At 40.2% G+C, this 13528-nt stretch overlaps 1 protein-coding gene across 1 annotated transcript in view; it reads left to right on the forward strand.

Annotated features, from left to right (window-relative positions):
* Nucleotides 1-12970, forward strand: part of pde1a (phosphodiesterase 1A, calmodulin-dependent) — a 32233-nt gene extending 19263 nt beyond the window's left edge. The window contains exons 5-16 of the mRNA XM_047601419.1: nt 1571-1637; nt 2649-2765; nt 3669-3809; nt 4154-4254; nt 4975-5100; nt 5582-5683; nt 6827-6947; nt 8510-8591; nt 9361-9481; nt 9876-10060; nt 10406-10588; nt 10673-12970. Of these exons, the coding sequence (XP_047457375.1) occupies nt 1571-1637; nt 2649-2765; nt 3669-3809; nt 4154-4254; nt 4975-5100; nt 5582-5683; nt 6827-6947; nt 8510-8591; nt 9361-9481; nt 9876-10060; nt 10406-10588; nt 10673-10734 (1408 nt within the window). The 3' untranslated portion in view covers nt 10735-12970. The remainder of the gene's footprint in view (nt 1-1570; nt 1638-2648; nt 2766-3668; nt 3810-4153; nt 4255-4974; nt 5101-5581; nt 5684-6826; nt 6948-8509; nt 8592-9360; nt 9482-9875; nt 10061-10405; nt 10589-10672) is intronic.
* Nucleotides 12971-13528: the final 558 nt, after the last annotated feature.

A 13528-nucleotide genomic window follows, 5' to 3' on the forward strand; every position in this document is an offset into this window, starting at 1 on the left:
TAAAAATAAATTACACTCACCAATTGGCTTTTTGACAAGCTCCCAGGACCAAGTTTTCGCTTAAACCACTCCTGGTTGAGTGACCTAGTTTTGTCTTTTACATGTTGAGAAATTATTAAATCCTCCAGTAGATGTGCTCCACCTTCTGCTGAAGTGATAAAGTCCTAAACTGCACACTAGCCAGCTGGTCAACTCAATTGATCACGCAATTAATGAATGAAATGTGAAATAGTCACGTTACATTACATACATTAGCTGAGGTAGCTAGCTATTTTTGACACAGGAAAACTTTATAAAAGTTTATAATCCTCCCCTGCACAGCAGCGCCTTCTGGTGGGTCCCCTAATGTAAAGACGCCACTGCTTGTGTACAAGCGGGTAAAACACAAACAAGTGTCTTTTTCAAACAACCAGGCACAAATCCTGTATTGTTTTCTTCCTGATTGCTTCTTCTGTCAAAGTGCTGGTATGTCACAGCTGTGTTTTATTCTTGTGAGGAATATTTAAATTTTTTTCTCCTGTAGTCCAACTACTGCTTGTGTGTGTGTATGTGTGTGTGTGTGTGTGTGTGTGTGAGGGTAATACTTTTTCTTCCATGTCATAGGTTTAAGCTGGTGTTTAATTTCATTTACATACTGTGAGCTGCAGATATGTATAGCCTGGATAAATGCAGGCAACAACTCAGCACCATCACTAGCATTTAACAGTACTCCACACTCACCTGTCTTCTAGAAGGTGGCCATGTTGTTATTGTCATGTGTCATGTCATGTGTTCATTTGCTTAAAGCATCATGGCACAGCAGTGAAGTTGACCAGTCTTAATCAAATATTTGGAACATCATTGTTGCATCATTATTTATTTCAACAGCACTTTTTAACGGTCTATATTTCCTGCCGCTGGCTCTGTCTCTCTATAATACTGTTTAGGCTGGGAGTTTAGTTGGGCATGTGGCTAATTATGCAAAAACAGAGGTAAATGTGCATCACCTAGGAGTCCAGCGATTGTGTCAAAAAGGGTTATAGTTAGAAATGTCAGTCAGTTGAGTTATTTTTATCTTGAGCAGAAATCTGGAACACCTGTGGCCAGAATAGAAAACATTCATATATTTTCTTCAAAAATAAACATCTGAAAACATCCTGCTGACTTTGACGTAGATGTGATTACGAGGTCGGACACGACGTCTAACGATGTTAGTGCTCACTCGCTCGCTGGAGATGGAGATGGTACAGGGAAACTGTGAGGTCCAACATCATTAGAGTGTAAATGACTCGCAGTGATGGAACAGTATCAGTTCATCTGCTGCAGCTTAATGACGCATGAAATCAAAAAATATCTGCTGTGGCGAGGCAGCGCTCTTTCTGTGTGTGTGTGTATGTGAGTGTTTAGAGCATGGTTGTCATGGCAACACACAATCCATCCTGGTCACAAACTGTGGATGAGGGCGGTTGATGGGTGGGGGTTGGGGGGGTTCATGCGAGGAGTATCTATGCACGCCACTGACTGTGGCCATGTGCAAGATTAGTGCGTGATGTGTGTGTTTTTTTTTTTTATTCTGTGTGTGTGACAACAGGATGTACAGACGGACATCCAACATGGCTGGTCTGACCTACCCTCCCACGGCTCTGACAGCACTCAAGGTAAAAATGTATTGCTGCAGTCCCCTTGGCAGGAAAACACATTTTAGTATACTAATCCTGCATTCATTAGAAATAATTAAAAAAAAAAAGAAAATGTATAACCCTTTGATTTTCTGTAGACACCTGAAAGGAAAAGAAGAAGCAACAAAAACAAGGAATGAAAGAGGGGTAATTAGAGAGTCTGTGAAGAGAATGGGGAATCAGAGAAAGAAAAACAGGAGATGGGATCAAAATTGTAGGAAAAGTAGGAAAGTGGTAGTAAAAGAACAATGAAAAGGAATAAGCAGGTATAGCGAGCAGGTGGACATATGGAGCACAGGAAGGAAAAAGTAGAAAAATGATTAACAATATAAAGGAGAAGACAGAGAAAGGTAAAGATGAAAATGGGGTTGTAGAAGAAGAAATGATTATGAGGAGAGTCAGATTTGAAGACAACTGGAAAGGAACATTAAAAAAAAAGTAAAAAAAAACGAATATGATGGAAATAAAGGAAAAAGTCTATAAAGCTGAAAATGTAGAAAGGATACAGATGAAGGGAGGTGGAAGAAGAGGATGGGTAAAGGAGGCAGTATAGAACGAAAGAATGAATGGCAAAGAATTCTGAAAAGAATTAGAAGGTGAGAAATGGAAGGCTAAATTAAAAAGCAAAAACAGAGGTAGGAAAGGAAGTAAAAGGAGGCGATGGAAGAGGAAAATATGTCTTTCCTAAACCTTCCAGAACAAAAATTAAATTAGCCTGGATTTTTAATCATTCTGCTCTATACTTCTCTCCTTCTATAAAATACACGACTCATTATATCACCAACTTCAAGGATAATTGTGGGCCATTAAATAATTATAATAATTAATTTAATTGCTGCTCCACCTTCTCACCATGTGAGCAAACATTAGGACACCCTCTACTGGCAGAACTCCTCGTTACACTGCATGAACCCATCAGCTTATTCTCACCTACTGTGTTTACAGTACGCTGTCCTAATTGTTTCGTGGTAAATTACATTTTTTACCTAGGAGGTGGATCAGTGGTCCTTCGATGTTTTTTCCTTTCACGAGGCCACGGGAGACCACGCTCTCAAGTTCCTGGTCTACGACCTGCTGACCCGCTATGACCTCATCAACAGGTTCAGGGTACACACAGCTCCATATTGTATAACACCTGTGGGTGGGTGGGGCCTAATGTTGAACTGGATGGCGTTAAGTGGACTGGGTAGAGAAAAGGACTGAAGCTTCAGTTTGGCTTTAGTTTCTTCAAGAGAATAAAGAAGTTAATAATGACCTGATTAAATGTAAAGCAGTCAATTAGCTTAGCATAACACAAAGGAGGAGTTATCTTTTGTTTTTATACTAATGCCTATAAAATTCATTAAAATAATAATGTGTTGCCAAAGTTTATATACTTTTAGATTGTGTGCACCTTTCATTTCCAAGAGGTTGCTTTGAATAGCCGAGACACATTCCAACACACAACCGTGCAGAAAAATTAGTGTTCTGTCTCATAATTAAAAGTTGCTAATCTCATAATCAACCCCTCACAATTACAAGATAAAGATTTCCTCTTGCAACTAAAGAATATATTTTGCATTTATGGTTTGATTTCAACATCATCATCAGCTGGTTTTTGTTCATGAATTCAGCGGGTAGTGATAGGACTTTTTATTAAGTTGTTAACAAAAGATGCCAAAGACATCTGAGCTATTAAGTGTTTGACCATCCACAGAGGCCAAGTATAGTATGTAATACCTAATTTAGAAGCCAAACAAAAATCCACGCCTACAAATTATTTGTGGCAGAAAGTTGGTCTGGAGTCTCCAGAAAATAACTTAAAAGAATAAAAAATTAAAAAAAAAAAAAAAAAAACTTTAAAGAACAAACAGGAAACAACAGTTAAGCAATTTGTCTAGAATATCACATATTCCGTTGCTCTGATATTTGTTGGACTATTCACTTGCACTGAGATTTTATCAGATACCAGACTTGTGGTACGGGGCTGGGGCTATGTAGTGCTTGTACTATCTACAGTACTGTGCTCAGATCCCAGTACAGGCTCTGGTGCAGTTTGTGGAAGCTCTGGAGAACGGCTACAGCAAACACAGGAACCCCTACCATAACCTGATCCATGCCGCTGACGTCACTCAGACTGCCCACTTCCTGATGCTACACACTGGACTGATGGTAACGCACACATTATACATTATTTTGTGCATTCTCTTATTCTAACCCTCAAACAGACCTTTAAGTGTGTGTCCTGGAAAAAGGGGTGGAAATATCCTTGCTTTTCAAAATGTCCTTGGTTCGACATCTAACAGCCACAAGTCCTCAAAAAGGCAGATATATACGGACACACATGTACACAGATATCAGTGTGGCACCCTCCCGTGGTGGGATAGTGTATCACTGTATACAGTATCCCACCATATGCACCCAGTATGTGCATATCCTCTGCGTGGAATTATAATGTGAAGTAGCATGTGAAGTTAGCCTCAGCTGACTGTGCGTGTGTGTCTGTTTGTGTGCAGCACTGGCTCAGCGAACTAGAGATTCTTGCAATGGTTTTTGCAGCAGCAATTCATGACTTTGAACACACAGGAACCACCAACAACTTCCACATCCACACCAGGTAACATAATCTGGTTATTCTGTTTTATATGCAACGACAAGTTTTCACAGAGACCCCTTTTTAAGATTTATGTCTTTATGAGTTTGAAAGTGACATGGTGCTATTTTGCTTTCTATGATTTCATTTTAGTTCAGGGAGCAATTGATAAAATATTGTTGTATTGTTGCATTTAGCCTTGGTTTGGCTTGTGTTCATGGGGCAATTGAGATGTAATTCTGACCCGCCCTCAACACTACGTTCGCAGACATTGTTTTGTGAATGGTCATAATTTTGGGATAAAGAAATTGGATTTCAGGAAATGAGAAAATAATAAAATCAAAAGTTGTGCACTGCTATTTATTGCTGTTCTGTGGTTCACCTATCAGAGTTTTATACATGAACAAGTTCAATTTGATCAAGCATCTAGGCTATGGAGTAAGTTTATGTATATGTTATGAGAAGGAGTTCTGTTGTTGTAGCATCTGGTAAGCTACTTGGTTACATAATTATAAGGTAGTCATATAGGTCCATGGGCAACATGTTTTCACATTGTAAATGAACTACTCTGGAGAGGGATTAAAAGCAAGCTGACACCATTTGTTCCTAAGGTGAAGCTGAGGATATTTATCAGCAGGATTCATCTGAATGTTTGGTCTGTCTCTATAGCAATGAGCAAAAAATAACTGTATATGAAGCACAGCAGACGCTAGGGTCTGATTGGACGTCATGTCTGTCTGTCAGGTCAGAAGTGGCCATTCTATACAACGACAGGTCAGTGCTGGAAAACCACCATGTCAGCGCCGCCTACAGGCTGATGGCTGAGGAGGACATGAACATCCTGGTCAACCTGAACAAGGACGACTGGAGGTTTGTTCCCACAAACACATGTTTGGACCATCTTTGTGAGGACCATCACAGCTCTTACCTTGACCTTAACAAACTCTCATTCCTGCTGTTGCATGATTTTCTCACCATCGGATAAAAATTATTTAATTAGTTTTGACCAGGCGTACTGCTGTCTTGAGAATGGTTAAATCATTTTATGGCTCAGTAGATGGGCAATTTTTACATCCAAGAGGTTTGAAGAGTATTTGCCGACTTTAGCAAAGTGTTTTAAATACCTTTTGGCAATGTCTTACAAACTTAAAGCCAGGTCCCAGCCTTCAAAAGAATATTTGAAGAAGTGTGCCACAGTGAGGACAGGCCCAAATGTCCCCAATTTCTAAAAAAAAATATCCTCAAAAACATCTAAGACTCAAATTGCTCCTCACAGAGACAGATACTGCGCACACACATTGTTGTTTCCATCACTTCAGAGGACCTCTCATGTACTTATTACTATTTGCAGGGAACTGAGGTCTCTTGTGATAGAGATGGTGATGTCCACAGACATGTCCTGTCACTTCCAGCAGATCAAGACCATGAGGAATGCCCTGACACAGACACACAGGTCAGTACTGCCACCATGACCTCTGACCTCCAACTCTCTTTTGTTAATTATGACTTATCAATAGGTAAATGGAGAACTAACCAATAACAACATTACTACAAATTAGTGGGGATGACCTTGTAATACTGAGTGTTGTCCAATTGTGTATCGTCCGAGTCCTGATCTAATCTTAAATACAGAAAAATTATATATCCTCCCCTGTAGATTCCTACAGTCTTTTCTCATCTTCCTTGTCTTCTTGTAGAGTCGACAGGATTCAGTCCAATAAATCTTTCTGTCAAAGTTAATGTAGTGGAGAGGGTAGCTCGTACCTTGTGTTCTCTACTCTAGAAATGCTCTGATCATCCTAACCCTCTCTGGAAGGTTTTCCTCCTTGATGCTGTCTCAAGGAAACCTTTCTCTTCAACCACCATTAATACAAAAGAGGAAAAAGTTTTGAAGCTGTGCTGAAGCTCCATCCTGCTGCTGCAACAATCCTGATCCTTCTGTACTTGTTTGAGTCACTTTTGTATGTGTTTTGATAAAGTTTATGAGTGCTTCACAGATGTAAGATCTTAAATTTAGAGCCCCTAAACAACCCATCACCCATCAAAATTAGATTCTTCTGCAACTTCCTAAAAAAAACCCCAAAAAAACAAAAAAAACAAAACACAAATACTGCTTTCTGGCAGACTGTGCAAGGCTCGAACATCTGATGAAGACGACCAGATCATCAGTGGGAGTTTGGTGAAACAGGCCAACATAAGGTCCTACAGGCTGCTGGGCCAGATTGGCCTGTGCATCTCTGTAGGGGCTTTCACAGGAATAGCACTCCCCTCTCTCTGTCAGTCCTGTCAGACATGTGGAGGTGCAGAGGGGGCAGCCGTCACACTTCTCACGCTTGAATGAGATTTGGGGAAGACGTTACCGTCCATCTGTCAGTGCGCTGGTTCTGTTTGTGTTGCTCCAGCAGCAGGAGGAATATACCACGTGCACGCTACAATCAAAATACAAAAGAAAAGACACACCGCTGCTTGATGAACATATGGGACACTATAGTAGTTCTTCACCATTTGTAGCCAAAATGTAAATGTTAAATGAGAGGTTAATGTCCATTGTTAATGTCTTATTATTAATTATTCCGCTGTCTCTCTCTCTCTCCAGTATAGACAAAGTGAAGGCGTTGTCTCTGATGCTACACGCTGCAGATATTAGTCATCCAGCCAAAGCTTGGCCGCTACACTACCGGTGGACTCACAGTCTGATGGAGGAGTTCTTCAGACAGGTACACACCCACACCAATCAGTCACAACATTAAAACCAGTGACAGGAGAGGTAAATAACTTGACCATATTGTGAATGTCAGTGTTCTGCTGGGAAACTTTGCATTCATGCGGATGTAACTTAGACATGTAGCACGCACCTAGATCAGACCAGGCACCCCCACCCCAATGCTTTAGGAACAACTCAAAAAAACATGAAAAACAACACAAAGTGTTAACATGACCTCCAAATTCATGAGATCCCAAACTGATCAAGTAAGTGTAAGATGATCCAGAGAGGCCCCTCCCTTTAACCCATAGGACCCAAAGGCCCCCACTAACAACATTCTGTTACCAGACACCACAGGACACCCGCAGAAGACCCATGTCCATTCTCTGATGAGTCACGTCTGTTTTGGAGGCACAAGGGAGATCTACACAATGTTAGGAAGGTGGTCATAATGTTATGCCTGATCACTGTATGTGGGGAAGGACAGGGGAAGGAAAAGAGGATCAAATAAGTATTACACCCAAAACCCCAATCCAGTTAAAGGCAGACTCCAGTCATGTGAGTCCCAGGTGCATATTTAAACCCCAATTCTCCACCAGTTTTCAAGGGAAGTAGGTATGAATGAAGCATCTTCAAGAAACCCTACAAGTAATAATACATTTAATAACTTAAATCTGACTAGACTCAAATCTCAAGCTCAAACAGATAGATATACAAGTCAGAAAAAAAAAAAAAAAAAAAAGGCTGTGGAGCTCAATTTTTTACAATTTAATAAAATACTTAAAAGACTCATTTAAAAAAAAAAGCGTAAGTTTAAAATATTAGACACCACACTGTATGTACAAAAACAAAAAACTGCACTTATCCCATTATAACTTGTTAACTGTGGCCAGGCAGGTATATTTAAAAGAAGTGTTCATAGATGAATACTACCCTGCATTTAAAGAGCAACACTAAATCAGCTGTTCTGCAGAGTCACTTTATTACGCCATTAAACCTAGTTTTATACTGCCACATTTAATTTTTATTTTATTTCCAGAGAGAATCCAGAGACCTCTTCCATTTAATTCTCCTACATTACTGTTACCCTCAGCCTGTTAGCATGATGGTATCATTATGATGAGTCACGTAGTAAATACAGCCAAGCTGGGGTAACTGATAATTGGATGGATGGAAATGAAACACTGCTTCAATATGTTAATCTGCCTCCATTATAGCCAAGAACGAGATATGAACTATGTGTACAGGAATAATATATGAGAATGACGGCTTAACTAACGCAGCAGCTTGCTCTGGGGTGTAATTGCGTTGAAATGATTTCCACAGCAGTCCATTTAGTAATGTGCTAATGATGTGATTATTTAATCAGCGGCATTTTTTTCTTTTCAACCAAATCTGTGCAAATCCTAACAGGATTTTCTTTGTGTGCATGTAAATGTCAGACAGTGTGGATGAAAATGCAAACAGCTGTTTGTTTTGCTGTGCCAGAGCAGGAAAAAGATGCTGTAGTTTATTTCAATGTCTAAAAGGAGACATATCATGTTGATATTATCTTTCTGACTACGTGTTTTCCAGGGAGATAAAGAAGTGGAACTCGGCCTTCCCTTTTCTCCCCTTTGTGATCGCAAAGCTACCATGATCGCCCAATCACAGATTGGTAAGAACTGCCACAAACCAATCGGTGTATGACAAGTGTATGACATGGTTTATCATCAGTCTTGACCGCCAACTGATGTCAACTGACTCTGTGATCTCTATTTTTTTTTTTTTTTAAAAAAAGGTCATTTTGATGTGTTTTTTTAAGCACTTTCTAATGTTGATTTGGAATTTTTTATAGAAATAAAGGCCATGATAATGATCGGTAAACATTAAATGTATTTATTCATTAAGAGTTTGTTGTCCCAGAGGAACTTTGTACTATAACAGCTAAATTGGAACAATTAATATTTTCAAACAGGAAGAAGAAATACACTTACTGAAATGATAAATAACCACAAACACATCCAAAGTAGGAGCGGATTGGATAGGCTGCACGAATGCTGTACTACCATGTATTTCCATTAGTTTCATAAGTTAAGAGTTTCCTTCCCTAGAGATAGCACTGACAAGTCAATGAGAAGAGAGGGTTAGGGAGTTTATGGCAGCGTTGGATGACCAGAACATTTCTAGAATAGAGAACACAAGGTACGAGCTACCCTCTCCACTACATTAACTTTGACAGAAAGATTTATTGGACTGAATCCAATCGACTCTAGGAGAAGACAAGGAAGACATGAACAGACTTAAGGAACCTACAGGGGACCAACTTTAGGACATTTACCTAAGATCGGGGATAAAAAAAAAACTCGATTGGGACAGCCCTACCCACTATAATACCCACTTCTTCTATCCTCAATCTGCATCTCTCTCTCTTTCTCTGGTTGTAGGTTTCATAGACTTCATTGTGGAGCCGACGTTCAGCGTTCTGGTTGACACTACAGAGAAGGTGATTGGTCCATTGATAGAAGAGGACAGGAAGGCCAGGGAGAGTGGAAACAGGAGGTCCAGGTACTTTGACTACTGTTACAACCTCTCGATCCAGCACAGTTAAATACCAACATGACAACCTCATAAAAAATAATAAAAAATAAATGCTATCCAGCTTCATTGTCAAGTTTTTGACATAAAACGTTCCCCAATGAATCACAAATAAGAAAAAAATTGCAAGAAAATAAGGATAGATATAGACAGTTAATTATATTCCAAATATATCAAATCAATATGAATCAGTGCCTATGAAAGGACACCTTAAAAACCCAAACCGGGGCTATAAAAATAGATGAAATAATCTGAAATACCAGCCGAACATTTTTCCTTCTGCGCTGTCTTTGACTCCAGTTCTCCTCCACGTGGACGAGGACACCACTTATTTTGACTCAACTGCAACTTTGCTCTGTTCCAGTCTGACAGGAAGCGGTTCAGTCACCGTGGAGTCAGTGCAGAGACACAGCAGCTGTCGCCATGGGAACACCGATGATGGACAGATGGACTTCTCTCTGACGGCGATCGACCTGCCCGCTCTTAGACTCCACCTCTCCAGCGTCATCACCAGCAACAAGGACCGATGGAAGGAGTTGTCTGTGCACGGTACTCACACACAAACTGATAGAAAAAAATGGAAATGAAGGAAATATTTTCTGTACTTTAAATTTACGAGATATATTTCTGATATAAGATATAATACACACACACACACACATATATATATACTGTATATATATATATATATAAATATAATATTTTTGTTTAATTTGTTCGATCTGGTTATCTTAGTCTACTTTCAGGACTTGTGTGAAAATCTGCTGATGTTATGAGCCATTTTTAACCAGAAATGTAGAAACTTCTGAAGGCTGCAAAAACATTTAAATATCACTATATATTGTTTTTATTATATATCCCAGTCTTAAATATCCCTGTGTCTGTTGTGAACAGAACTGGCTGATAAGGAGAAAGAGATAAAAGAGGACGTGGAGTTAAATGCCAGCTCGGATGGCCAAAGTGTCCCCGATGGACACCCCTCCGATCAGTCACAGGACTCTGACGACGACGCTCAGCCTGAAACAAACAACGACAAGTCACCTGATCAAATGCCCGCAGATCACCTAACCTGGAATGGTATGACCACAAAATTAATTCTCATAACACTTTGAAAAGCTTTAACATGCATGTGCTCACCTGTTGCTGCGGTAACCGTTGCAGGGGCGAGGCCAGAGGAGGAAGAAAAGGGGGTGGATGACGACGAAGTGCCTGAAAACGCCTGACGACACTCTGCAACCAACTCCCCCACTATATCAGACTGTGGCAGATCACCATGGCGACAGGAGGCACGGCGCGTTGACGATAGAAGTTTAGACTGGTCTGTTCGAACGGAGCAGCTGACTCGGTGGCCCCTCAGTGCCCCCCACTCCCCCTCATAAAGGGCCATCAGACCTTATGTTTACAACTGACTATGAAATTATCACATTCAGAATGACGACATTCATCAGGCATCTACTTCTTAGCAGCTCCATGGTTCCATTCACAGTGGTGAAAGTGTTTGTGTGGTTTTATTAGAGACTCAGTGGAAATGTCAACAGTTAAACAGAAATGAAGGTGAACACCAAAGAAGAGGTTTCATCTGTTATCGGGAGGAGTGAGATGTGGAGCTGTTGAGAAGCAGCGGTGGAGGTTTGTGCAGACAGCGACTGCTGTTCTGTATCGAGCTTGTGCTTTTAGCAAGTGGCTCAATCCTAAAGAGCGTCCTCTACAGCTATGACACAAGACTTTTTTTTTTTTTTTTAAGACGCAGTCAAAACCTTGCCCAATGAAATAAATTATCTGTTAAGGAACATTAAACAAAAAGTTGAAAAGGTCAAAGATTTTTTTATTGTAATGTCAACCTCAGCAGGTGTTGTACATAGATGAGAGGATGTTCCTTGAGGACTATGGAGCTACATGAAGACACAATACAAGGGACTGATCAGAAGGTGCACCTGTGCAAGCTGATGCAGACAGTGTAACACACTCGGGATTCAATGGACACATAAAAAGACACAGCACAACAGAAAGCAACGCCGACTCATAAGAAGACTATCAGAGCAAGAGTTAATGTGATCGTAAACATAAGTTTGATATACATCAGCCACAACATTAAAACCACTGACAGGAGAAGTAAATAACATTGACCATCTTGTGACAATTCAGCGTTCTGCTGGGAAACTTTGGACCTGTCGTTAATGTGGATGTTACTTGGCTGTGACATGTAGCACCCACCTAGACCAGACCAGACCAGACCAGACACCCCTGCGCAATCACACTTTGACAGACTTTATTCATCTGCAAGGGAAATGGCTTGGTTACAGTAGCTCGGTTGAACATAAAAAATACTCTTGAGAACCGCAAGTAAAAAATAATAATAAATAAAAAATCTAGTAAAATAAAATAAAATAGCAAAAATTTGGAAATTCGCATCGGACAAAAATAGCCAAAAACCACAGTGAATGTTTTTTTGGCATAGATGAATAAGTAGGGTTAAGTTAACTAACTTCAAAAGGTAGAAAAACACAGAGCTACTGGTGACCTGCTGCCACTCTTTCAGGCACAAAGGTCAGAAAGACCTGGCGCCATGACGCTCCTTGATGGCAGCAGCCATCCTCAGCAGGATGCAGCCTGACGCAGACAAACACACCAACACTTTAAGAACAACTCAAAAAACGTGAAGAGCAGCACAAGGTGTTGACATGGCCTCCAAATTCACTAGACTACACCACAGCACACCCCCAGAGGACACATGTCCATTCTCTGATGAGCACAAAGAAGACCTAGACAATATTAGGAAGGTGGTCATAATGCTATGACTGATCGGTGTAAGTCACATCGCTGTGACTCTCATCCCAAATCCTCATTTGGCTCGTATGAAAGCAGGGATCAGGTTTATTGTACATGTCGGCAGTTTGACTCCACGGAGAGCAGAGCAGCAGCAGTGAACCAGTGTTGATTTCTTTTTGTTTACATGTGACCACTTTAAGGGATTTATTTTTATTTATTTTTTCACAACGTGGGTTGTCTTGTCGTGCTAGCGTTAACATTGTACACTCCATCTCCGATTGGAAGCAGATTAAACATCGGCGTGTTTAAGGACCTGAACAATCCTTTAAAGTGACAGGAGCTCAGAGTTCAGACGGCTCTTGTCGTTTTGTTCTCAGTTGCGCCGCTGTCACTTCTCCCAACTGTGAATAAATGCCCACCATAGTGTCGACACTGTGATGTGAGGGCAACCGCCTCGGTTTCTATAGCAAGGGGTGTGGAGTCTCAATGGCCAGCGGTGAAAACTCTTTAGATCCTCTGAGCACTGTGTTTGTTGATGCAATGTGTGCTACAGTCATTGTGTGCTCTTTGGCTCTGTGCGTGAAAGAGTGAGATTTGAATGTGTGTGTGTGTGAGAGAGAGTATGGGTTTGTGTACGGTATACTGTACAGCTGTTTTCTGTATTATTGTATTAAATGCACATAACTCCAATTGTTGTCTAGTTACTGCAGTTTATCAAGTTATTAGTCCAGTTTGAAGACACTGAAACCATCTTTAGTTCCACATTGGCAGCTGCAGCCATGTGAGAAAAGATCCTCTCTCTCCAGCCCAGACCTGAGTCAGGACAGTCCTCAAATTAAGATATCTGTATGTCAATAAGATGTATGTCAAATAAGTTGACGTGATTACAGACAAGTTTATTACTCTATTAAACAGAAAGATTAAAGCTGCACTTTACATCAGTCAAACTGAAAGTTTAAGCTGCACTAAATGTGAGTCTAACACAAAATTTAAAGCTTCATCAAACTTCATTTCAACCACGTTAAAAGTTACACTAATGTTGCTTTAACAGGAGTTATAAAGCTGCACATATCTTTAAAGAGAGTTTAAAGCTTCCCCTAAACATTTATTTGATAGATTAAAGCTGCACCAAATGTTTCGCAGAAAGTTTGAAACCGCACTAAAGGCTATTTTACCAGAACATTTTAAGCTACACCAAACTATATTTAGTTTTATGCAAAATGCTGCAGTAAATGTCATTTTAAAAAA

This window comes from Mugil cephalus, chromosome 12, assembly GCF_022458985.1.
Source record: "Mugil cephalus isolate CIBA_MC_2020 chromosome 12, CIBA_Mcephalus_1.1, whole genome shotgun sequence".
Lineage (NCBI taxonomy): Eukaryota > Metazoa > Chordata > Actinopteri > Mugiliformes > Mugilidae > Mugil > Mugil cephalus.